The sequence below is a fragment of the Orbicella franksi genome, chromosome 6 (assembly GCF_964199315.1).
Source record: "Orbicella franksi chromosome 6, jaOrbFran1.1, whole genome shotgun sequence".
In the NCBI taxonomy this organism is placed as follows: Eukaryota; Metazoa; Cnidaria; class Anthozoa; order Scleractinia; family Merulinidae; genus Orbicella; species Orbicella franksi.
Window position 1 is genome coordinate 13,684,156 of NC_138150.1, and position 26,736 is coordinate 13,710,891.

Consider the following 26,736-nt stretch of genomic DNA (forward strand, 5'->3'; position numbering starts at 1 on the left):
TACAATATGAAGAGATTATATTCTGTGAATCTAAAAAGTAACGCCCGCTGACTAATTTGAATCTTAAAGCCAAATTATAAGTTAATAATTTTTTGAAAATCGAATGTGACTGCACGTGAATCTAATCAAAACTGCCATAGTCCTGGGCCCGGTTGTTCAAAGCACAATTAAGCTAACCCAGGATAAGCGAGAATTTATATTTGAGTTTGTGAGGTTTTCTGTTTATATTGTTGGTCTTTCAGTCTTGAGTTTGAATAATCTCAAACTACCCAAAGCATAAGTAGTTAAAAACGTTTTTATGCAAGAAAAATGACTACTTCGGTTAACTTTTTAACCTGGAGTAGCGTTGAACGGCTTTCGAACAACCCGGCCCTGATGTACGGGAGGGTCCTCTACACACTGGTATAGATACTCTTGCGTACTCATGTAATTCGTAGCACAGGCTAGCGGTCACATTGAAACCTATTGTATTTATTTTAGGGACTACTGAGGATGTTGCAGTGGTTTTTATGATCATTACAAATATTCTTGCGCTGGGTATGTAAGTATCACATGCACATCGTTTTCTCTCTGTCATCTATTGATGTTGTGATGTTAGAGGAGAATAGTGGCTAGGTGATTTGAGTGCAGGAATAGTCTTTTTGCAGATTCTGTCAACTAATGTTAGCAAAGATACTAAAAAAAAAAGCAAAAAGAACATGATTGCTAGGGAAGAAAACCGGCATGAGGAGATTTCAAAAGTTGGGCACGTTGTCAATTTTGAGGGAGTTAATTGAATGGCGAAAAGGTTGCTGGATGGCTGCTTCTCAGTTTATGGCGCTGATTAACCGCCGATACTACAAGGTTTCCTTGTTAATTTAGGCTCTAGATTTGACGTTTGTTCCATTTTCTGTTATAGACTGATGACTGGACCCTGAGGACCAAGAGAAGCCAAAACTTCAACTTGTGTTTGTTGTTAAAATGCTGACGGTTTTTGCATTATTTATTTAGCTCAGTTTTATGAAACTGTAATTTTAGAAGAGTTTAGCTTTCATCTGAACTAGCCGACTGATTATTGCTATTAATCTAAAGCATATCTTAGACTAATCGCGGCCAGAGCCTTGATTCCTCGGTGTAAATGCTTGATAAAGCCATAGGGTCTTAGTAGTGACCAGGGTGAGTCTGCTACAGATTTAAAAAGTACAACTATTGACCATGCAGCTCCTAAATTGTTACAGTAAACTTCATAGCAAACAAGGAGTATTCTCGCGCTCTCTCATCGAGATCCATCGACACCTGAGCTGATTTATTAAAACCGCTGAAATTCCAGCGGCACATAGAGAATCTGGAACGCATGCAATTTGCTAGCAACTAGAAAGATTGTCTTGAAAATGCTTATCTGTAGGTTGATTCGCGACAATGATGGCCCCAGATGAATTTTGACACTTGAAATTTAAGGAGAGTTGGCCACTACAAGAGTGTTTACACAGACAGAAGATATAAACTTCTTCGCATTCGTATTTCGTTTAACCGAGCCCTGACGATGGTCGATAAGAAAAAATGTCGTTTTATACTCATCTATCGTCGATTTTCTTTCTTTTTTAATCTCAGGATCTCAAGAGATGTGCGTGCGCGGCATCCGGGTCTTTCCCTTTCCTCCCAGGGTAACCTGTCCTTCTTTAGTCGCAGCTGACTCCATATAGAAATCAAGAGGAAATGTAGAGTTGAACCTGCACATCTCACGGTGACATAATCCAAGCTGTAATTTGATTTAGGTTAAATAAATAAATAACTTGTCAAGGTGATTTTTACCGTTTGATAAAAGCCTTCTTTTCTTCCTTTGTGTGTGATTTGTATGAATTTTTAAATCACCATATATCCTTTCGTCGACTTGACTGAATAAAGGTATGATCCTGGGTAGGATATAAGATATTAAAAAAATCGATGGAAGAATTTCAAGTGTTGCGTTACTGTTTTGAAAGATAATGCGTCTGATTTTTCAAGAGCTACTAGTTGAAACACAAAAATCGTTGTAAATCTTTGAGGACTGTTCTCAATTGCAAGAAGGAACACTTTAAATAACGGAAAAGCAGCCACTTTTTTAACTTTATGTAATCTCGTACGTAAAGATTGTTTCCATCCTTCGACCAATTTCTCCTTATTTTTCTTATTTAGGGTGAAATTTTCGATAAAAAGAAAGAACACGCATGACTGGTTCCGAACTTTAATTACATCTTCAAATCTGAATAGCCATTAGTCAAAGTCACACTTGGAACATCCACTTATTAACTCATTAGCCGCCGTTAAAATTGTTGGAAAACTTCTGCTTGGCAGCTAGACTTTTGGGTACGTGACAATTATTTGAAAAAAAACATTTTCTCTCTCCAATGAACAGAACCGCGCGAAAAGAACATAAAAATCCGCTATGACTTGGAAAAGTTGGGCCAATTTACTCGATGGAAAATTTGGTTTGAATTTCTGGAAATTTCCAGTGGCAAATGGTGCAGCATTTTCCAAAATTCCGGAAAAGATGACAACCTGGCGATGTATATCGAAATCTTCGGAAATTTCACTCTAAGAGTTTTCGTTTCATTTGATTTACTTCCCGGAATTTCGGGAATTTTTGTTTGAATCGTTTGCATTCCGGAAATTCCACAATTTTCGATTTTCCGGAACTTAACCAGGAAATTTCCGTTCCATTTGCACTATTTCTAAATTTGTGGACTTTTTTTGTATTGATATTTCACTCCAAGGATGGTTCCTCCATTCACTTTGTGTGTGAAAGCCTTATACATCCTTCATACATTAGGTGTGTCGAAGCAGCACGATGCTATGATTTACAAGGACTATCAATGTCGTTCCCTGAGCCCTTGTCTTAATCTGCATGTTTGTGCAATGGTATGATTCCACCGAAAAAAAAGATTGAAAATTCTTCAAACTTAGTTGACTAATTACGTACGTTATGAATTTACAAAAAAAATCTAGTTTTACTATACGCAGTATTAGAGCGAAGACGAGTACGATTCCATAATTAGTAGAATGTGAATAGACCCTATTCATAAATGGCTGCCAATTGAAAATTTGTTTTGTAAGTATTATATTAGCATAACTAACCTCGTTTTGGAGTTGATAATTCAAAAGAATTTTTACTTTCAAACGAGGTTAGTTGGGCTAATTTAAATACATATAAAATAATTTTAAATTGCCAGCCATTTATGAATAGGGTCTACTATAAAGGTGACAGTAATTTTCTTTTGTTTTTTATTATTTCTCGGGAACAATCGATGACACCATAGTTAACAGAGGGGACTGGTTATAAAACCTGGCAAACATCAAAGGAGCAAACAAAGATGCCAAGATATATGTTGGAAGGTCCACGACCAAGCACAATCTTTTATTTTGCGCTCATACACTATCCATGAATTACGGTTTCTGTCACATTTTAAACAAGTCATTCCAATTTTCAGCTCTTCTCAATTTCATTCATTTCTGTAAACTACATTTTGCTTCCTTTTTTAACGCTTTATTAGAATTGTTATTGTAGTTTTATGCTGTAAATAGTTATCACGTTAAGTTTAAGTGAAGAATTTGAATGGGCTTAATAAAGAATTATTATTATTATTATTATTATTATAGAAAAAATAATGATAACAAGAACTTTATTGAAATCTCCTCAGAAAACCTATTTACAAATCTTCACACATTCCACTATAATAATAAAAATAATGATAACAATAATAATAACTTTTTTAACATTTTAGCGTCATTATGTATTTATTTAAACTTTCAATTTGATCTTTACGCGGATGTCTGTTAAACCTGTAAAACATGTTTCCGTATCTAATCATGATATCATGGTTACTACAACTAATACTAATACTACTATCATCATCATAGAAAAATGAAATAATAATATCAATAAATAATGGTAATAGGACTGAGTGGAGTCCAATTCGGTCTGTAATCATACGAGTGATTGACAAAATCGGACGACCGCAAAGCGGGAGTCCGATTTGTTAATCACGAGTATGATTACAGACTGAATTGGACGACGCGAAGCCCTGTTACCAATTAATCAAAACTATGACAAAATTCGAGAAACGAACAAGCCATCGATTGAGCGCTGAACGATTAAACGTCGTTATGAATGTCGAAAAACACAGCAGTTTACTCAAGATAGTGCAACGCAACAGCGCGCGCAAAATGACGCGTACTGTCCAATTACAAGCATGACGCGAACACTGTCCAATTAATGCTCAAATCGGGCTGCTGATAGCCAATCACGTTCGAGAATTTTGTCATAGTTTTGATTATAATAATAATAATAATAATAATAATGATAGTAATAATAATAGTAAGTAATAATGATGATAGTAGTATTAGTAACCATGATATCATGATTAGATACGGAAACATGTTTTACAGGTTTAACAGACATCAAATTATATAAATATTATAGCATTTTGCAAAGCTTAGCTCTAGTTTATGTCACAATAAACACTCCTTTTTCAATAGTAATTGGACCGAGTGGAGTACAATTCAGGGAGTAATCGCGCGAGTAACGAGTAATTTCAGAATCGGACGAGCGCGAAGCGCGAGGTCGATTTGAAATCACGAGCACGATTACTCCCTGAATTGTACGACACGAGGTCCAATTACTAAGTAATCGTATCTACAACAAATTTCGGAATTAAAAATGTCTTTTGAGAACTTCTTTTGAGTGAAAACGTCTGTAACGCTTTTCAAAAGTTTTGAAAACTGTAGGAAACAGTGCGAAAAAGCCAATTAAAGCGCCCATAATTGACGTGCGAATCACGTGGGTATCCAATTACAGGTGTCCAATTACAAAAAGTTCAAATTGGATACCTGTAATTGGACACCCACGTGATCGCGCGCCGATTACGTGACAAACAAGACGCGTAAAGGCGATTCCGTGGGATGCTTTGGCTAGGGAGCGTAGCATTGGAATGAATTGTGAAGTTACAGTAAATTGCCACGATTAATCAGTTAGATCAGCCATAGAAATCACTGTAGAAAGTCTTGAAGACACGGTCACTGTGTTTGTAGTGGAAAATAGGGTAGGCGGAAAATTACTGCGCGAGAAGAGCCTCCTTCCCCGGCTCCTATTTTTTTCTTTCCGGGTGATCTACAAGATGGAACGAGAGTGTGCATGGTGTTTAACTGAAATAATATTGCAACGTGGAAAATGGAATGTTTTTTTTTTTGCTAATGAGGCCATATCACTTACGTTAAGAACTGCCAGAAAATCTTGCGACATGAATGGCAACGCAACGTTCTAATTATTTGAAGACTAAAATATTGTGAAGGGCTGTATTGCTGTCAATGAACGTAACGAATCTATTAAAACATTAACAGGCTAAAGTACTGATTGTCTGTTCTATAATTAGAAGCTTTTTTGTGTGAGAGAAGAACTGAAGCACATTAACAAAAGTATTGATTGTCCTTAGAGGCTCACTGGTGTGAGAGAAAAACGTAACGCAACGTAACGCAACGTAACGCAACTAATATACTCCCATTGCTTATGTGTGCTTGTTTATTCGAGATAACGAAAGCGAAAGGATTAAAGCTTCCATGAGAAGCATGAAGAATTCTTCTTAACAAACATTTCCCTTTGTATTTATAAATTTTAACAGTGGAACACTGAAAATAAAATAAACATCGAACGGAATAAACCTTCTCGCAAACACTACATGTGCGTTCTGGTAAACAGGTAAGCTCAATGTCAGCAAGGATACACAAAACCTTAAACATACACGTGGCATGATTACCAAAGGGTACCAGAACAACATAATCATTTACATTCACGTAAAATATATAAACTGTTATTCACTAAGCCGTTTAATTAGCTGAACATTCTTTCTAGGTGTTTGTTTACATACCAACATTCTCTAGTTAAATGTGCGGCTTCTGTTTCCATTCATTTAACCCGCTATAACGAGCTACGCAATTCGGTAAGTTAAAGTAATATATTTTGCGCACAGAAATCAAGGCCAGCAAAGTGAAACGACACATTTCCTCCATCGATTTATTCCGCACAAAGCAGTGTTGGTTTTTGGTCGAAGACAGGACGGTAGACAACAGGCAGCCGGACTGCACGTTTGTGTTTGTCCCAAAAGTCGTATACATTTCGTGAAGACATCGATAAATCTTAGCTACAAGGTCATTTAACGCCATAACTCTAACTTCCAATACGCAACTTGCCGGTAACAGCAGATAAACATATGGAGACGCGACGAGCACATGGAGACGCGACGAGAATGGACATGATGTCATTCGCCCCTGAAGAATTTTTTTTTTGGAGAGGGGGGGGGGGGGGGGCAAATTGGTCTCCCCCTATAGATAGATAGATACACAGGTCTCGAAGTTTTATGTATTACGCGATTAGAACTGCGTTCTGTCGAACGCAACAATGTTTTGACGAAATTTATCATCAATAAGAGGACAGAGGCATAAAAAATTGACATCAATTTGTTAAATTGAAGAGATGGCTTCTGCCGATTGGAGACTGAGAAGCGAAATACAAGCTTGGTTTCGGGTGCAGTAGAAGACTTTAGGATGCAAATACCAAAACATGTTGAAGAACAAAGATTCTTCGCTACACAATTGTGTCACGCTTAGTGTAACATCTTCGCGTTTAGGCTCAACAAATACATTTCCCTTGATAAATGAGACGTCTTACCAAAATTCCTCAAGCGAATAGCAAAGGGGAGCAAGCGCATATCCTACAAAAATGGCAAGGACCGCATGATTTCGGCTTTCTCCCCCTTTTTTCAGGCTTCTTTGGAGTAACGGTCGTCTGAGCCGGTCGTCTGAAAGTAACGACCGTCGTTATTTTCAGAAGTTTAGGGTATACGTGCGCTAATATCGCCAGAAATTTCGAGCAGCAAGATGCGTAATGCAATAGGCCATTTCTGAGTTCTCTCCCCTTGTGCTTCTGTTTCAAACGTTTCATATGAAAATACATTTGATCTACATAAAAGAGAAGCTGTAAAATGAACACATTTTCACATAAATGGTTTCGCGCGAGGTCTCGTTTTGACACAGAGCCGAAAGGCAACTCGGAAATGGCCTATTCAGTGGAATCACCTTAGGGTGACCCAATAGGCTAAAAGGGACCAAAACAAATGTTTAAATATGGTGAAGAAAGATCAATTGCGTGCGATTGCACTCATGAAGAGAAAATAAATTTTGAAGGCTTTACTTAAAATGGTTGCAATGGCAACCAGCCAAACCCTTTTGAGGTTTTACTTTATAGCATTGACGCCAACAGTTCCTGCTCTTTTACAAAACAAGATTTTACTTTCAAACTAGTACACCTTGTGAGTTTCTGTTTCGTTCTGTGCAGTCAATCAAAGTTTTGACAGTTAACTCTTGTTTTCAGTGCTTTTTACAGGCTTTATTTGGAAATAACCTTATATTGCGCCAAACCCAGTAGACAAACTATCTAGTGTCACATGACAGATGTTAAAGTGTTACGATTTTTTTGGTTGATTGCATCACGACACTATTGGTCTTTGGGTAGCCCACGTTTCAGAAATTTCTCTTGAGCCCCGGCCAAACGATCGCAACATTTCAAGGCAACATATCGCAACACTGTAGGGCGCAACATGTTGCGCGCGTTTAGCCACCCTGTCGCGAGGCATTGCGACATGTTGGGTGTTGTTGTTGGCTCAAATTTGAAACTGGTCAAATTTTTCATGCAACGTTTACGGATGTTGCATGATGTTGTGGTCGTTTGGCCAGGTTCGTGCAACAATGTTGCACCCGAGCATGTGCATTAGTTCGATTTTCAATACTCAGCATGTCGCAACAGGTCACAACAGGGCGGCCAAACGCACGCAATATGTTGCGCCCAACAATGTTGCGATATGTTGTGCTGAAATGTTGCGATCGTTTGGCCGGAGCTTGCAAATGTTTGGCCAACAATTTTGGGATATGTTGTGTTGATATGTTGCGATAGTTTGGTCGGGGCTTTAAGGTGATTCCTCACATTTGCATTGCACATCCTTACTGGGCATAATTTATGGCGTCATTAGCGCGCGCTTGTGCACGCGCACATTGAAAACATGGCGGATTTGCCTTGATATTGCGTTCTGTCGGTTCAAAAATGGATATAGTTCACTAACTTGGAATGTGTTCTTGCAATAAGCATTAAGTAATGCTAAAATAGGACATTTTCAATGCCTCACTGCTCCTTAAGGAGCATGGGCACCCCCCTTCTTATTTTATAATTAAAGTTCTCATATGATAAATATTCAGTAGACAAAGTTTGAACAAAAATCTATTGACAGTTTTTTTTAAAGGAAATTACCTTACTTGACTGATATATATGTATATATATATTATAACCTAATGGTGTGTGTGTTTGTGATAATTAAAGTGACCATTGATGCACTTAATGAAATCAATAATTTTTGGGATATTATCGATTGGTCATTGATTGACTAATCTAAGTTTGTGTCAAAATTAAACTATCAAGCTATCAATGGATATTAATTGACTGATTATAAGTGATTGATTGATTGATTGATTCCCAAACATCAATTTTTTATAGATCAGTACATGTTAGGATTACTGGTAGTTTTTGATCAAAGGCTTTGTAGAAATGAGAATACAATGCATGCACAACTTAGAGAGTGCCCCAGTCATTTAGTTACAGTCCTCTCATACTTCTTGGGACCATAGAAATAGTTTTAATATAAGGCAATTATTAATAACTAGTACATTAAATTAAAATACAAGCTCTGTTGTGACTAACAACAGCCATAAGAAATTATTAAATTACATTAACCGCACACAATCAAAATAGTAATAGTAATTGCGTTCGACAGAGAATAGTAATTGCGTTCGACAGAACGCAGTTCTAATCAGGTAATGGAGGTAAATCGAGTTTTCCTGTATGTATCTTTCTATGGATACCAATTTGCCCTCCCCCCCTCCCCCCCGCGCTGAACAATTCTTCAGGGCGAATAACGTCATCTCCATGTTCGTCCATGTGCTCTCTTTCGAGTGTTTTGCAATATTGCGGACCTTCGAGTGTCGAGGCAGCTTATTGTGGACTGTAGCGGATAAGTTGTTTATTTCAAGCTTGAGTTGGGTTCAATGACATTTAAAAACCTTGCAGACATGTCTTCACGAAATGTGTACGACTTTTCGTACGAACAGAAAGTTGTAGTTTGGCTGCGTGTTGCATACCCTCTTCTCTTCGATCAAGACCAACGCTGCTTTCTGCTGAATAAATCAAAGGAGGAAATACGTAGTTTTACTCCGCTGGCCTAGATCTCTGAGCGCAAAATATGCTCAATGGCTGTTTCCCTGAAGCCAAGACGATTCAAAGTCGTGTTCGTAAACAAAATAATTGTCCTAGATTTGGTGATAAAAGCACGTCGTCTCGCATACCGACGGAACAGGCAACGTTTGTGTCGATTTAACACGGTCCAGAATCGCAGGTTTCCGGTCACTATAAAACATGGACTGCGGACTGCGGACTGCGGACTGCGGACTGCGGACTGCGGACTGCGGACTGAGGCATGAAACGCGGACTAAGCATTACGGACTGGGTGTAAAACACGGACTCGGGTATATAACGCGGACTGCGGACTAAATGCGGCCTACCGACTGCAGTCCGTGTTTTATACTGACCGGTCGTAACTAATATTACGTAATACATGTAAAACAAACCCTCTCGTACGATCAATTTATTTGTTTGCGCCCCTGCTGGAAGGAGGCCAATTTCATGTCTACATAACAGTTCAGACACAAAATGCTGCTCCTAGAATTTTTGCTTTTTTAATCTCTCATTTTGTCATGTTATTTATTGCATATTTTCACTTTGTTTCTCACTGTACAATTGGCGATGGATGATGTCTCATCCGAAACATGTATTTTCTTCATTAAATAATAAACTTCAATGACGTCGTGTGGTTCATCGAAGCCATAGTAATAGTAATAGTAATAGCAATAGCAATAGCAATAGCAATAGCAATAGAAGTAGCAATAGCAATAGCAATAGCAATAGTAACAGCAATAGCAATAGTAACAGCAATAGCAGTACTAATAGCAATAGAAGTAGCAATAGCAATAGTAACAGCAATAGCAATAGCAATAGCAATAGTAATAGCAATAGCAATAGCAATAGCAATAGCAATAGCAATAGTAACAGCAATAGCAATAGCAATAGCAATAGTAATAGCAATAGCAATAGTAATAGCAATAGCAATAGCAATAGCAGTAGCAATAGTAATAGCAATAGCAATAGCAATAGTAATAGCAATAGTAACAGCAATAGCAGTACTAATAGCAATAGCAATAGCAATAGCAATAGTAACAGCAATAGCAGTACTAATAGTAATAGTAATAGTAATAGCAATAGCAATAGCAATAGCAGTACTAATAGCAATAGCAATAGCAATAGCAATAGTAACAGCAATAGCAGTACTAATAGTAATAGTAATAGTAATAGCAATAGCAATAGCAATAGCAGTAGCAATAGTAATAGCAATAGTAACAGCAATAGCAGTACTAATAGCAATAGAAGTAGCAATAGCAATAGCAATAGCAATCCTCCGTAGGGAAAAAGATGGCGACTGGTACATTTACCCATGGTTCTTAGCGCACGAAAACCTTTACAACGTTCATAAAAACGCACTGAAGAGCTATAAAATCTTCAAACCTAGCATACACAATGTCCTTAGCACAAGGACAAATATTGTAAAAGTTTGGCTTTCTTTGCGCCTTATAGGCTGTGTTAGGGTCGCAAGGTATTGTGATAAAATGTACGGCCGCCATCTTTTTTTCCTACGGTGGATTGTAGTATCGTATGTTAGGACTGGGCTCTAGGCCCATTGCATGCTGGGCCAACGCAGGCCCGGTTACCGTTGTCGTTGTAGTTCCGTAGCTAGCATGACAGCCATAGTCTATTAAATTGGCGACGAGGAACAACCAATAATGCCAGACGAAGTCGACACTAGTCAGACAGGAAAGTCAGGAGTTCTTGCCAGCGTACGAGCAAGCGTGGGCGCGTTCAGTTTAAGTGGTGAACCAGGGCAACGCAAGAAAACATGGAAGTTATGGAAAGACCGCTTCGCACGAGCCACTCGATGGATGGCAGTCAATGATACCGACAAGCTAGACTTACTGTTATTAGTAGGAGAAGAAAAGCTCCAGAAGCTACTCCAAACACTGCCTGAACAGCCCACAGATTACAAATTGCGCATCGAAATGCTGGACCAACACTTCAAGGGGAATCGCAACAACACTTTGGAGTTGTACAAGTGGTTCAACACAGAATGGACACCCGACGTGTACTTCGCTGACTTCGAGACGAAATGCAGAGAGCAAGCGCTTCATTGCGATTTCCCCATCACACTGGACAACGCAATCATCATGATGACTGTGGTCAAAACCAGCAACGTCGAGCTTCGGAATGAAATCATTCGGAATAATGGAGACTTGAAATCGGTAAGAGAAACAGTTAATGCTTTTGAGATAGCAACTGAAGGCAGTCAAATGATGAAAAGCGCAGAGAAAGAGAAAAGCCAAGATAAGGGCGATCCAGAGTTAAAGCGAGTTTACACACCAGGGGCCCGTTTCTCGAAAGCCCCGGAAACTTTTCGGGTCCGTAAAGCCATTTTTAGTCCATCTGTATCTAATAACGGAGAAGTGTATACGCCTGAAACTTCTTGTATGAAGTGAACCTCTCTTCATATTAAGAATATGTGAATAAAACAGCTCTGTAATAATAAGGTTCGAGATTTTGCTATGGCTTTACGGGCCCGAAAAGTTTCCGGGGCTTTCGAGAAACGGGCTCCAGGACGGTTCAGCATGAGAAATAAAGGGCCGCGCCGTACCGCTGACTATTCGTAGGCACAGGCCAGACCACCTTGCTCCAAGTGCGGGAATTAGGCACATGTCAACAAGGATACATGCCCAGCTACTGGAAGGAGATGTCTCAAGTGTGGGCGTCCGAATCACTTTGCCCGCATGTGCAAGGGTGCAGCCAACGACAGGAAAGACAAGCTAGCCAACGCAGTGGAGTGTGAGCCGCCGACCAACACACACCGTGGGTCTCAAGAAGAGGAGTTTTTAGAAGATGTGTACTTGTACCAGCTGCAGGAAGGAAAATCACAGAATCCAACTGTCGCCATTCACGTCAATGGCATTCCCATCAGTTTACACTTGGACACGCAGGCTGACGTCACAGTAGCCACTGAAAAGCACTATAGAAAGCTTCGGGCCAACTGTCCCCTACAGCAAACCAGCGTAGCGATCAGGAGCTACTCCGGAGAAGGGTAAGGCCCGGTGCTACCCGTGCTTGGAAAATTCACCGCAACACTCGCTCGAGGAGAAAAGGAGATAGCAGAGCTGTAAGTAAGTAAGTAAGTAACTTTATTTAATGAGGGTAAAAACACTTTACAGTCATTGACTGATAAACTCGTGGCCCTCCCTTAAACAATTAAAATATAAATCACAATGATTTTAAAAATATCTAACTATGAGTAATAATAAGTATAAAACTGGTAAAATTACTAACATGGTGTATGTAGTTAAAGGTCAAGGCGACACAGCACTGCTAAGCCGTGGGGCTGCCGAACGTATGGGTCTCGTGGAGTACCACCTGGACCTGACCACGAGCACACCACTGCCAGTCATGGGGGAGACACGGCAAGTGACCGTTGACCTAGTCGAAGAGTACAAGGATGTGTTCTCGGGTTTAGGAAAGTTGAGAGGAGTCAAGATGAAATTGCACGTGGACCCAGACGCAAAAGGCGCCGTGCAGAAACAAAGAAGAATATCTCTACCACTCAAAGACAAATTTGATGAGATTCTGGACAAGTGGGAGCAAATGGGTAGAAGATGTTGGAGACGAACCAACAGAATGGTGCAGCAATGTTGTCCTCACTCCGAAGAAAGACGGGCTAGCTTTGGCATGACAGATGCCAACAAGTACTTAACGAGAACCAGACATGCCATCCCCACCTTAAGAGAGCTGGAGACGAGACTTAACGGGGCCAAGTATTTCTCTAACTTAGACATGAACGATGGATACATGCAGCTGGAGCTGGCCGAGGAAAGCAGGAAGCTTACCACATTTTACACGCATAGAGGGCTGAAGCGCTTCAAAAGGCTGCATTTCGGGGTCAACAGCGCGGCAGAGATCTTTAACGAGGAGGTTCGCAAGGTCGTAACACAAGAGCCAAATGCTGTCAGCATCTATGATGACATACTAGTCTTCGGCGCAACGCCCGAGGAGCATGACGAAGCACTCAGGCACATATTCAAGCTGTGGCGCGAGCACGGGCTCACACTTAGCCTGAAGAAGAGCAGGCTCAACCTCCGAGTTGTGAAGTTCTTTGGAAAGGTGTTCTCAAGCGAAGGAATATCACCAGACCCAGATAAAGTAGCAGCCCTGAAGGCAGCAGGTCCCCCACAGTCAGCAGCAGAGGTACGCTCCTTTCTATTCTTCGCTGGAGCAAGCGCAGACTTCATGGAGGCATTTGCACAGGCCACTGCACTGCTGAGAGAGCTACTCAAGGTGAATGCTAAGTTCCAGTGGACATCAGGGTACCAAAGGTCATTTGAACGGGTCCGGGAAATGCGGACGGACGACACAGTGATGGCATACTTTGATCCACGACGGAAGACAAGGCTGAAGACCAATGCAAGACCAGGTGGAATGGCAGCCGCCATGAAGCAGTATGACCCTGAGGCAAAGCCATGGCGACCTGTCACTTATCGATCAAGAGCATTCACCGACACTGAGAGTAGATACTCACAGCTAGAGAAGGAAGCCAAAGCTGTGGAGTAGGGTATCTTTGCCAATCAGATATACCTTTATGGCATGGGAGACACATTTGAGGTTGACACCGACCACAAACCACTGGTACCGCTGCTTTCAGTCTACAGGACAACTGCACCACTTCGTTTAGAGAGGATACGCGTCCGCCTACAAGGCTTCAACTATCAATTACGTACCCGGAAAGAAGGAGGGAGCAGAGAACAATAAAGCAGACTGCCATTCACAGCATCCAGAGCCACTGGATACGCAAAAGAGCCAGGCCAGTAAAACCCAAGCTGAATTTGAGCTAAGAGAGACGGTGGAAGAGTTCGAGAAGGATATCATGGCTATTGTGAAATCTTCAGTGCCCGAAACAGTCACCTGGCAGGAGCTGCTTGAAGAAACGCACTCAGACACTGAACTTTCAGACTTGAAGGAAGTCATAGCTAGAGGATACTTCAGGGCGCAAGAGAAGAGAGCGCTCGGGCCGCAGTACGACTCCATTTTCACTGAGTTGGCTGTTATAGGAGGGCTGGTAGCCCAAGGTCCAAGAATTGTAGTTCCCAGGACTCTGCGGAATAAGGTAGTCAAGCTCGCGCACGAAGGCCACCAAGGTATCACCAAGACTAAGGAGTACCTGCGTACCAGAGTGTGGTTTCCAGGGCTAGACAAAGTGGTGGAGGCGCACATCCAGCACTACCACCAGTGCCAAGTGGTGAACGTGTCACCGGAGCGAGAGCCGTTACGCAGGACACCCATGCCCAGTGGGCCTTGGAAAGATGTTGCTGTAGACTTCTGGGACCCCATCCATACCGGAGAGTATCTGCTGGTTACGGTGTGCAAGCAGTCTAGATGGGCGGAAGTAGAATTTGTCACCTCCACCAGCGCCAGGGCGGTGACACCAAAGGTGGATAAAACCTTTGCCTCGTTGGGCATACCAGTGTCGGTAAGCAGTGACAATGGGCCTCCGTTCAATAGCCAGGACTTCAGTGACTTCAGCAAGTACTATGGCTTCCGTCATGAGCAAAAGACGCCACTGAATCCGCAAGCTAATGCAGAGGCTGAACAATTCATGAGAGTACTGAAGAAGCTGTACCAAATAAGCAGGTTGACGGGATCGAATTTCAAGCAGGTATACAGATTCCTTCGTGCCTACAGAGCGACCCCTCATTGCACCACTAAAATTGCTCCGGTATATCTGTTGTATCCCCGTCGCGAGTTCCGCACCAGGCTTCCCATCGGAGTAATTCCTCGTGAGCATAACTTTGAAGAACTGTTCCAGAGGGATCTTGAGAAGAAAATGCAAATGAAAGGGTATGCAGACAACAAGAGGTATGTCAAACCTTCTGACATACAGGTGGGAGACTCTGTACTAGTCCGAAAGGAGGCAATCGACGAGGCCACACCTGCCTACGAGGCAGAACCATTGCGAGTGCAGTGCAGGAAAGGCACCAGGGTGGTAGCCAAAAGGCCCGATGGCAGCTCCATCACAAGGACCACAGCTCACTTCAAGAAAATTCCCTTCAGATCAATCGAAGAAGCCCACAGGTGGTCCAGTGCAGAATTACCAGCAGAGCCTGTCAATGAGCAGACTGATGGAAGCATGATTGGGACGGGCGACAATGAGTCCACCCCGCCGATGCTTGCCCGGGATCAGGGACCAAGGAGAAGTGAGAGGCACCTAAAAGACACTGACACGTATTTAAAGGAAAAGTACTCAGGCTGAAGTTAGATAACTGTTCCCGGTCTAGAATGGACTTTAGACACTGACTTCTTTCGTGATGAGTTGTTGTTTATTTTTCTGGGTGTCACCCCATAGAACTATCTGTAAGCAAGGGGGGAATGTAGTATCGTATGTTAGGACTGGGCCCTAGGCCCATTGCATGCTAGGCCAGCGCAGGCCCGGTTACCGTTGTCGTTGTAGTTTCGTAGCTAGCATGGCAGCCATAGTCTATTAAAGGAATAGCAATAGCAATAGCAATAGTAATAGTAATAGCAATAGCAATAGCAATAGCAATAGCAATAGCAATAGCAAAAGCAGCAGCAGCAGCAACAGCAACAGCAACAGCAACAGCAATAGCAACAACAGCAGCAGGAGCAGCAACAGCAACAGTAACAGTGACAGTGACAGTGACAGTGACAGTCATAGTCATAGTCATAGTCATAGTCATAGTCATAGTCATAGTCATAGTCATAGTCATAGTCATAGTCATAGTCATAGTCATAGTCATAGTCGTAGTCATAGTAATAGTAATAGTAATAATAATAGTAATAGCAATAGCAATAATAATGCAATGACCTTGCAATGAAATCGCAAATCGTGATTGCAAGGAATTTAAGAAAGATACTAGGGCACTTGAAACTTATATTAACAAAGGCAGATTCTTCAACTCGGATAAATTTTTCACCATTTATAAGCTTTTTGTGTGTTCATGCTGATCAGTAACAACAAAGAACATGATTCAGCTAACTTCCAAACACATGTCAGTATGTATTTCATTACACTCTGTTTGTTTTGCGGAAAATTTCTGTCTTTACACAACGACTCAAGCTCTCACCAGCTAACAGATTCTTAACCGGCGGTGAACTTCAATTCATTAGACTCGTCACCTTAAGGTGCCATTCTGTAGCGGCTTTGTCATTTTGTCGGTAGAAATCTGTATACTTTTATGACAAGGAAGAAACACCAAATGTAGTTAATATTTAATAATCATTCAGGTTACTGGGCGAAGTCTGATATAAATATTATCCCACGACTATCCGGCGTAGACTTAAGAAGATAAAGGATACAAAAAGGAAAAAAAAAAAATTCAGGGTGGCTTTGACAATATGTTTTGTGTGCCATTATCAACGTGAGCATAGCGGGTATTCTAACCGCAGCAATTGTGTAACGTTCGATTTTTAAGAATTTTCTTTTGTTGTTATGCACCTCTATCGGCTTGAACTTTGAAGCTGAGGTTCGCTCAGAAGAGAAACGTTGCTGAAAATTCAGGATATTGCTTTTTGAAAAAGAGGAAAGCTAAAAAAATTTTTCAGTGATAACTATAGCCTTGTTCGTTGAAATAGCTCAAAGCGAGTTGAAGTTGTGAAATGCAAGACACAATGCTTTCACAGAATTAAGAGGATTAGGCGGTGTTTTATGATCCATATGGTCGAAGTCACTTTAGATAGATTAGTGACAATACAAGATGAAATCTACAAAATTAAATTCAAACGGATATTTCAAAGAAAGACATATTTTGTGTGGGCGAACCAAGTTATTATTGGCAATCCGGCCTACTGTCAAGAGCCGATGCGCTTGTAAATAATACGATTAACTACCGCCATTCAAAACATTCAAAAAATAGTATCTATTATTTGGAATCCCAATCAAAAGACGACAATTTTGATAAGCTAATTTTGGTTTGGAAAAGGTAAACAATAAAAATAAGCGGCATCACTACAGTACAGACGCTCTTGATTATTTTCAATTTCGCATTTTGAGGCTTTTTATTTTAAGTAGAATTCTACTTACTGAACTTTTATTATTGGCAAAAATTACCGTGAAAAACTCTTGCCGTTGTTGACAATTATCACGTACGGAAACGAATTCATATCGGTGAAAGAAATATATATTGGGGAAGTATACAGTGTGGAGAGGAAAAAACATGATAAACAGGTCTTTTGCCACGTAATGACGTTGTTATCACTTATTACTATGTGGATTGATAATTTTTTTGTATCTTCCTTTCGTAAGTGAAGGTTCATAAATTATTACCTAACTCACCAAAAGTAGCCAATTTACTGTGCACTGAACACATGATTAAATTATTAATAAGTAGAAAGAATAGTTGAAACTGAATTGTCACATTCAACTTGACCAAAAACTATAGTGTTTCCTACGTTGAATTCGTTCTTAAAGCGCTACCTTAAATAACGATTTAGGTGAAAAGATTTTTTAGACTGTTTGCGCGAGAATTTTCAGGAAAACAGAGCACGTTACTAGCAGGTGGAAATTAGATATATTTTTCCACCAAGCTGTGTCGCTCTTCATTGGTTGTTAAGCGTTAAAGTCCAGCTAATTGGTTCGTGTGCTAATAACGTTTAAGAACTCCTACAAATAAATTGTTTGCGCGCAAGCTTGAACGTTTTATTCAAGGACAGTTCATTGAAAAACAGGAAAGGTTTTCCTTGAATCATTGTAAACCCGGTACGAGATGTAATCCTCCGGTTAAAGCACCGTAACAGCGCCCGAATAGATATCTGACATGAAGCTGAGCGAATTTGAAGCGAACAATATTTGCGAAAAAAGAAAACTTGATTGAAAGTGATACAATCAGTGGCCACGATCTTGCTATGAGTGAGTCTAGAACATCTTCGCCCCTTTTGGCGAAAGGAACCAAACCTGACCAAGAGGACGCCGAAAAAGAGTTAGACAACAAAACGTCTTCTCTTCAAGCGTTTTTCAATATTTTTAATGCTAACATGGGCACGGGAGTCCTCGCCATGCCATATGTTATACGCTTGACCGGTTATTGGGGAATTATTCTCATAATTCTCGTCGCTGCTCTGGGAAATTACACAGGAAAACTCCTGATCTACTGTCTGCGAGAGGACACGGCTTATGAAAATCTTTCTAAGTCGACGTACGCTGACCTAGGTGAGGCATTTTGGCCACGCTATGGCCGTGTTATGGTTCATATCACCAATTTTTTTGAGCAATTTTCGCATTGCACTCTGTTTCTGATCATGTGTGGAACTGTGTTACATCATACGTTCCCGGATAGCTTCGTGTCGGAGAGCGTTTGGATCGCCGTGGTGTCCATTGCCGTGCTGCCGTGTGCGGGCGTACGCACGATGAAGCACATTTCATGGATCAGTCTCTTGACCGTTATTGTCGCTCTGGTCACTTCAACCTGTGTGCTGGTATATGCTTTGGCTCATTATCAGCAATGGAGGACACACGAACTAGCTTCGTTGAGGTTCAAAGAAATGTCCATCGCCATGGGAATAATCGTGGTGACGTATTCCTCGCAGGCTTACCTACCGATCATTGAGAAGTCCATGCGATACCCAGGAGAGTTCAACGCCATCATGGATTTCACCTACACGCTTGTTACCATTATCAAGTTCAACTATGGAATCCTAGTGTTCTTTTGTTTTCGAGAACATACCGAGCAGATTATGACGTTAAGTGTACCGCATGGCGCTTTTCGTATCTCTCTTTCCTTGGCAGTTATCTTGACGGCGCTTTTGTTTTACGTTGTTCCTATGTTCACTCTTTATGACATTTTTGAACACCAGCTCAATATTCCTCTGTTTGCCGAAATGAAAGACGAACCATTGGGGTGCAACAAAAAATCAACGCCAAAATTGGTGTTCAGGTTCGTTTTTATCTTGCTCTCGACTCTAGTTGCAATTTTCGTGCCACACTTCGGTTTACTGATGGCCTTTGTCGGAAGTTTTACTGGCACTATTTTGGTTTTGATTTATCCTTGTCTTTTTCATATTAAGCTTCATTACTCTACTATGCCTTGGTATCACATATTATTCGATCTATCTATAGCTGTGTTTGGTATCGTAGGCTGCGTCTGTGGAGTGGTGTTTTCTTCCATTCAGATCGCTAAAGAGTATGATTTTTATAGAATGTGGGGAATCGAACCCGACGAGTAACGAATAACCTGGTTTCACAGCATTTTTGTTTTGAAAGAGAGAAAAAACAATGTTTTTATCTTTTACATGTAAGTATCCGGGGAGAATGTTCAAGATTGAAATCTACACTGACGTCAGACTGGCGTCATCATGAAAGCAATAATATAGGAATTAATTCTGATAATAATTAGTCGCCAATGGAGAAATCTTTTCAGAATTTCGTTCTTTCGTTTCATTGCCAGTAAACTTCAGGTTAGAAAACATATTTTTTTTGTCACGGTGGCACTATTAAAGAATAAATTTTCACCCAGAAAAATACTTATTTAGCACTTGTGTTAGCAATTCCAGTCCCCTACCAAGTATGAAATATGCATATTTACGTTAAAGCGGTTTTTGATTGAGTGTCTAAGACCAAACCCAAAGTAACCACTCTGACCAATCACAAAGAACAGAGAGGACGTTCAGAGACAATCCTGTGAACCAATCAAAATTTGAAACAAATCAAAGCAATTGAAAATTACTTTCAACACTCAAGTAAAAACCACCTTTTTCAACATTTGTTATGGACAGTTTTCTAATGGAATTCATAACACTTAACTACTCCTATTCACGATTAATGTGATGCAGTAAGCTCACCATATGCCACACCTACACGATAAAAAACTAATTAATTCACTGACATAATTAATACAGTCTTTTGCTTTTATTGTGAAAAATCTGACCTAGGTGCACGCGTGGAGAATAATTATCATTTACCGAAGGAAATTGTTTAATAACTTTCATTTATATGTGCACTGAATAACTTTTGTCACAGAAATAATCTTTTTATTTTCTTGTTTCTTTGTTCGTTTGTTTGGTTCTGAAAAACGGTTGTATTTTTTTATGCAGAGCTGTCTTCAAGCAATATTATCGTAGTCATTTCGCACATACACATATTGTAAATTAGTTATTGTGCAATTAAGTGCTAGTGGAAACAAGTAAAAAAATTGAAAGTGCATGCTTAAATGGAAAACTGTATTGGTGAAAATGTTAAAATAAAGGATCTTCTGATCTATGTTGGAGGAATGGAGTTTCCCTCTTGAGTCATTACCAGCTATAGGGAAATGAATTATGCAATTTGCTTTCAGTTTTAGCTTGGATTTGTTATTTTGTTGTCAGGTTCTGTTTAACAATCGACGAAAGTTCTCATTACGAGACATCAGTTTTTCACCACACTCATTCATTTTGTCGTAACGTAGCTGATGTTGCCTGTCGTGTCCATACATTTGTAAAACACAATAATAATTGATAATAAGTTATTTAAGGTCGAAGACGTATGAAGTGATTGCTCAATCTTCGGAGCCAGAGGACCCTGTTAACAACGCTCGACAAAATAGTGCTAAAATATAAAACAAGGTAAAGTGTAAATTATATGTCTAAAAATCAAGCCAAACCTAACTAAACAGATTGTAATTGGTCAACAAAAACCTATAAGGCGAATGGAAATAGACGCCGTAAAGAATTTTGATAAATTTATATTTCTAAAAACCATGAACAAGTGTTAAAGGTACACCCTTTAAATTCTACCATACTACTGATGCATTCACGAAAATTAGCAATGGATTTACTTTGTTTAACTGAGTCTGGTAAATTGTTCCAGCAATAAAAACAATATTAGATGAAAGTGGATTATGTAAGTAAGAACTACTATACGGTATTTCGTTACGTCATGGTCATAACCTCTTTTACGAGATACCGAGAACACCACTTACGCAGTATGACAAAAAAAATAAACACAAGTAGCAGGGCAAGCCCACCAAAGGACCTCTGAACTAAAGAAAATGACGTAATACAACGCCTATACTAAACCAAGCGCGTAGAGGCGAGGCTACGTAGCTCAACGAAAGATAATCTTTCTATACCTTTACGCTGTTTACAAGAAGTTTAAGTATAAAGACTTAACCAAAAATTATAGTTTTAAAATTATCCAAGGAGTACGCTAAAAAGGGTAACAGGATAACAAAGGGTAATAACAGTAGAAGGTGTAGTAACTCAACAAGGTGTAACAGTAGATGGTGTAGTAACAAAAGGTGAATAGTAACAGTAAAAGGTGCAGTAACAGAAGAAGGTGCAGTAACAGTGCTTCACAAATTTACACTGCACATCTGTCGCAAGTAGCCACAAGTTGAACTTACGTAGAGACTTGCGTTGGGTTGCCAAACGGACTCGGAAGTTTCCTCGCAAGTACACGCAGGTCGCAAAAAAAACCCATTTCAAGGCAGACATATCCTGTATTTCATTGGCTAATAATAGGTTAATGGACGTCACTCAACTTGCGTTGACTTGGGTTGGGCGGCCAGTCGGTGAAAAACTTGCGTCGACTTGCGTGCAAATTTGATCTCGACCAAAGTGAGCGCAAGTCATCGCAAGTCAGCGCAAGTGCACGCAAGGCCTGGCCAAACGGAGTCGCAAGTAGACGCAAGTTGAGAACTTGCGTCTACTTGCGAGTCCGTTTGGCCAGGGCTGTACTATTTAAGAAATGGTAAGCGTGCAGCGTGCAACTATCGAGTTATGGATGCACGTAGGAGGTTGCAGTAAGCACGAAAGAATCGCGAGAGTCGCACCAGGCGATAGCCGAGAGCGACTCTAGCTTCTTTCGTGCTTGGCAAACCTCCCAAGTGCATCCATAACTCGATAATTGCATGCTGCACGCTTACCCTTTCTTTTAGAACATTGAGACTTTTAACATCTTTCCTCGGATGGAAGTATTTATTGAATCTCGTCCTGCTTACATGGGGTCAAAAGCACGATCAACCGTGCGAAAATGTTCATTCAAATATCTGACAAGGCGACACAACAACATTTTTCTTGGATTGCGGTGAGTTAGTTTACGTTTTCTCGATCTCCGACAAAAAACAACTTGAAACTGCTCAGTTAACCTAAATATCAAGCTAACAAACAAAAACTGCTGTCGGTAAAAGCGTTTCTTAAAAGTTAGTAAAATTTGGATCGGTTTTCCGAGGATTGAAGACAAACTTTGGTGGTTGAGCTCTCTGTCCTTCACGGCCTCTTCGGCAAAAGAAAAGAAGAATATGGAACCGGACATTTGTTACAGCTGTAAAAGCGAGAGTGGGGAAGAAAGCGGACAAACGCCCCTGGCTTTGATCGGTTTAATTTGAGATGCTCTCCTTCAATAGCAGGTTTGTGGGTTACGTTTTCCTTTCCACTTCGTTTTAAGTTGATAGTTGCGCTTCTAAGGTTGAAATTGAACACATGATTGATGAATGACTTTAAAAACATGATCTCTGTTACTTTCGTTATTTGGTAAAATAAGGTTAATTGGAAAGAAAACTGAGGCCAAAAGGAAATGTTAGAAATGTAAGCTTACATTTGTGGACGATACAGTCGTTCCTTCAAGCGGCTGTTCCTTCAAGACGAATTCACGATCGAGCCGAAACTGAACCCCGGGCCGACTGAAATAATTCATCAGAGGCTACCAACACTTGATAAAACTTCCTTTATTAAAGTTCAGTAAAAGTACCATTATCTTAATTTAACGTTTTTGAAACAGAAGAATTTCGTATGTAAAGCTGCACTTAAAACAGAAATTTGGTAAAACTCTCATGTACAAGTCTTGCTCGCCGTAAGCATTTACATGTAACAGCCCATGTAAATGGCTTTCGACGCCAGAAAAGTTTTACAATGAAAGCTAGTGCTGAATTTTACTGTCGCCAAATCGCAGAAAAATTCTCTCTAAAATTCCCGCTATGCATTACTAATCTCGAAGGACTGATACAGACCACTTTGTTGTTTTTTGGGGGACCGTCTCCGAGCGCCGAGTGCCTTTATTCAACCAGCTGACTCAACTCCTGCTCACTTAAATGATCAAATCTCTTAGGTGGAGGCCTGGCAAAAAATTTGAGCTCGAAATATAAATTTGGTAGCTCACAGGAATAATCTTCCTCATGTCCGGAAGAATTATTACATTTTTTCCATATTTTACGAAACGAACAATAGGAATTATGTTTTAAAAAGTATCGACATCGATGAAAAAAATTGCCATGAAAAAGTACGCATAAACAAACTGACGTCAGCGTGCAACGCACAAGCAAATGGATCAAGCATATGAGCTAATCAGAACGCCCGCTTCGCTAAGGCTATGTTTATTTATTTTATTTATTTATTTATTTTAACTTTACTTATACACGGGTAAAACATCAGGACTTATAGTGTATACTAAATTTGCATTATTAAATTTGCATTACTTATAGTATATACTAAAATTGCATTATACACCTTCATGTGCTACTATACCTTCTACTGTTTTTACATTCTTGTACTGTTACTACATCTAGTGTTATTTCACCTTCTACTGTTACTACACCTTTTTTTTTAAATTACTAGATCTTATATACTGTTGGAACACCTACTGTTACGACACCTTCTACTGCTATCACACCTTCAACTGCAACACATTTTACTGTTACCACACCTTCCTATTGTTACTACGCCTTCTTACTGTTACTACACCTTTTACAGTCACTATACCTTGTTACTGTTACTACAACCTGTTACTATTACTACATCTGATACTGTTACTACACCTTCTTACTGTTAGCGGCCAGGACCCCCTTATTTTTGGGTAAAAGAGAACAAATCACAGAAGGAAGAAACGCCGGCAGCCCAAGCAAAACGAAACCGGGCACCCCCCCCCCCCCCCCCTCGCCCCTAAAGTTCAAGTTCTAAATTCGGCACTGTTACAACACCTTCTACTGTTACTATATCTACTTATTGTAACTACACCTTCTACTGTTACTACACCTTCTTACTGTTACTACACCTTCTACTGTTACTACACCTTCCAACTGTTACTACACCTTCTACTGTTACTACACCTTCCAACTGTTACTACACCTTCTACTGTTACTACACCTTCCAACTGTTACTACACCTTCTACTGTTACTACACCTTCTTACTGTTACTACACCTTCTACTGTTACTACACCTTCCAACTGTTACTACACCTTCTTACCGTCACTACGCCTTCTTACTGTTACTACACTTTCTACTATTACTGTATCTTCTACTGTTACTACACTTTCTACTGTTACTACACTTTCTACTGTTACTACACCTTCTGCTGTAATTAAATCTTCTACTGTTACTACACCTTCTTACTATAACTAAACCTTCTACTATTACTACACCTTCCACTATTACTACACCTTCTACTGTTACTACATCTTCTACTGTTACTACACCTTCCACTGTTTCTACACCTTCTACTATTACTACACCTTCTACTGTTACTACACTTTCTACTTTTACTGTACCCTCTACTATTACTACACCTTCCACTGTGACTACATCTTCCACTGTTACTACACCGTTTTAATGTTACTGCACCTTCAACTGTTACTACACCTTCTACTGTTCCTATACCTTCTAAAGTTACTACACCTTCTTACTGTTACTACACCTTCCACTGTTACTACATCTTGTACTGTTACTACATCTCATATAGTTGCAACACCTTCTACAGTTAATACACCTTCTACTGTAACTACACCTTGTACTGTTACTACATCTTATACTGTTGCAACAGCTTCTACAGTTAATACACCTTCTACTGTTACTACACCTTCTATTGTTACTACATATTCTATTGTTACTACACCTTATACTGTTGCAATACCTTTTACAGTTAATACACCTTCTACTGTTATACCTTACACCTTACACTGTTACTACACAGTTCAATGTTACTACACCTTCCATTGTTACTACATCTTATACTGTTACTACGCTATCAATCCAACTGATAGGTGATCATATTGTGAGTTTTAATTTGACAACTGCTTAAGTTGTATATATAATTTGACAACTGCCTATGTTGTCTATATAACTGCGATGATTAATCATGTCTTCATATCTTTTTTCGCAGTTCAAATATGAACTTTCATATATTCACTTCCATTATTCACCATCGACGGGTATATAACGAACTCACAATATGATCAGCTCTCAGTTTGCTTGATAGCTCAGTTGGTAGAGCAGTCCACCGGCATCGCAGAGGCCATGGGTTCGAATCTCGTTCAGGCCTAAATTTTTTTCAGGCTTAAATTTCACAACTGCCTAAGTTTTGTATATAACTGCGATGATCAATAATGTCTTCATATCTTTCTCTGCAGTTCAAATATATGCTCTTTCACATATTCTTTTGCATTCTTCACCATCGACGGGTATATAACGAACTCACAATATGATCAGCTCTCAGTTGGCTTGATAGCTCCGTTTATAGGTCACTGCACCGGTATCGTAGAGGTTATGGGTTCGAATCAACTTCAGGCCTGAATTGTTTCAGGCTTTAATTTCACAACTGCCTAAGTTGTGTATATAACTGCGATGATCAATCGTGTCTTTCCACCTTCTACTGTTGCAACACCTTCTACTGTTATATAATACACCTTCTACGGTTACTACATCTTGAAATGTGTCAACACCATCTAATGTTACTACACCTTCTACTGTTGTTACACCTTCTACTGTTACTACATCTTTTACTGTTACTACACCTTCTACTGTTACTACATCTTCTACTGTTACTACATCTTCTACTGTTACTACACCTTCTGCTGATATTACACCTCCTTACTGTTACTACCCCTTCTTACTGTTGCTGTACTTTCTTACTGTTACTACACCTTCTTACTGTTTCTACACCTTCTACTGTCACTACACCTTCTTACTGTTTCTACACCTTCTTCTGTTACTACACCTTCTTACTGCTACTTTTACACCTTCTTACTGTTACTACACTTTCTACTTTTACTACATCTTCTACTGTTACTACACCATCTTACAGTTACTATACCTGCTTACTGTTACCACACCTTCTTACTGCTTCTTTTACTGCTACATTTTTACTGCTACATCCTACTGTTACTACACCTTTCACCGACACTACACCTTTTCACTGTTACTAGACCTTATTGTTACTACACCTTTTTACTGACTACACCTTCTACTGTTACTACACCTGTTTACAGTTGCTACACTGTTACTACACCTTCTTACCGCTACTACATATACTTACTGTTACTATACCTTCTACTGTTACTACACCTGCTATTGTTACTACATCTTCCTACTGTTACTACACTTTCTATTGTTATTACATCTTGTGCTGTTCAGTACTCAACCTCCACTGTTACTGCACCTTTTACTGTTACTGCACCTTCCACTGTTACTACACTTTCTACTTTTACAACACTTTCTTACTGTTACTACACCTTCTTACTGTTACTACACCTTCTTACTGTTACTAAACCTTCCACTGTTACTACAC

The 26,736-nt window shown here is 39.9% G+C and overlaps 3 protein-coding genes across 8 annotated transcripts in view; all 3 read left to right on the top strand.

Moving 5' to 3' along the window:
* The window catches only part of LOC145489686 (uncharacterized), an 18,568-nt gene extending 12,894 nt beyond the window's left edge, over window positions 1-5,674 (top strand). For 4 of the 6 annotated variants that reach the window (XM_081468722.1, XM_081468724.1, XM_081468721.1 and 1 more), the window contains 2 exons: window positions 481-541; window positions 899-5,674. In XM_081468722.1, coding sequence (XP_081324848.1) covers window positions 481-541; window positions 899-917 — 80 coding nt within the window. In that variant the 3' untranslated portion in view covers window positions 918-5,674. The remainder of the gene's footprint in view (window positions 1-480; window positions 542-898) is intronic. The other 2 variants (XR_014049615.1, XM_081468720.1) reach the window with 2 other exon arrangements.
* An 8,166-nt stretch (window positions 5,675-13,840) lies between these two features.
* On the top strand, window positions 13,841-15,503 carry LOC145490460 (uncharacterized). The gene is made up of 2 exons (XM_081469576.1): window positions 13,841-13,882; window positions 13,929-15,503. The coding sequence occupies exons 1-2, from the start codon at window positions 13,841-13,843 to the stop codon at window positions 15,501-15,503; spliced, it is 1,617 nt and encodes a 538-aa protein (XP_081325702.1).
* Window positions 15,504-17,685: 2,182 nt separating this feature from the next.
* LOC145490052 (vesicular inhibitory amino acid transporter-like) lies at window positions 17,686-20,564 on the top strand. Its single transcript, XM_081469159.1, has one exon. The coding sequence runs from the start codon at window positions 18,113-18,115 to the stop codon at window positions 19,427-19,429; it is 1,317 nt and encodes a 438-aa protein (XP_081325285.1). The 5' UTR covers window positions 17,686-18,112; the 3' UTR covers window positions 19,430-20,564.
* Window positions 20,565-26,736: the final 6,172 nt, after the last annotated feature.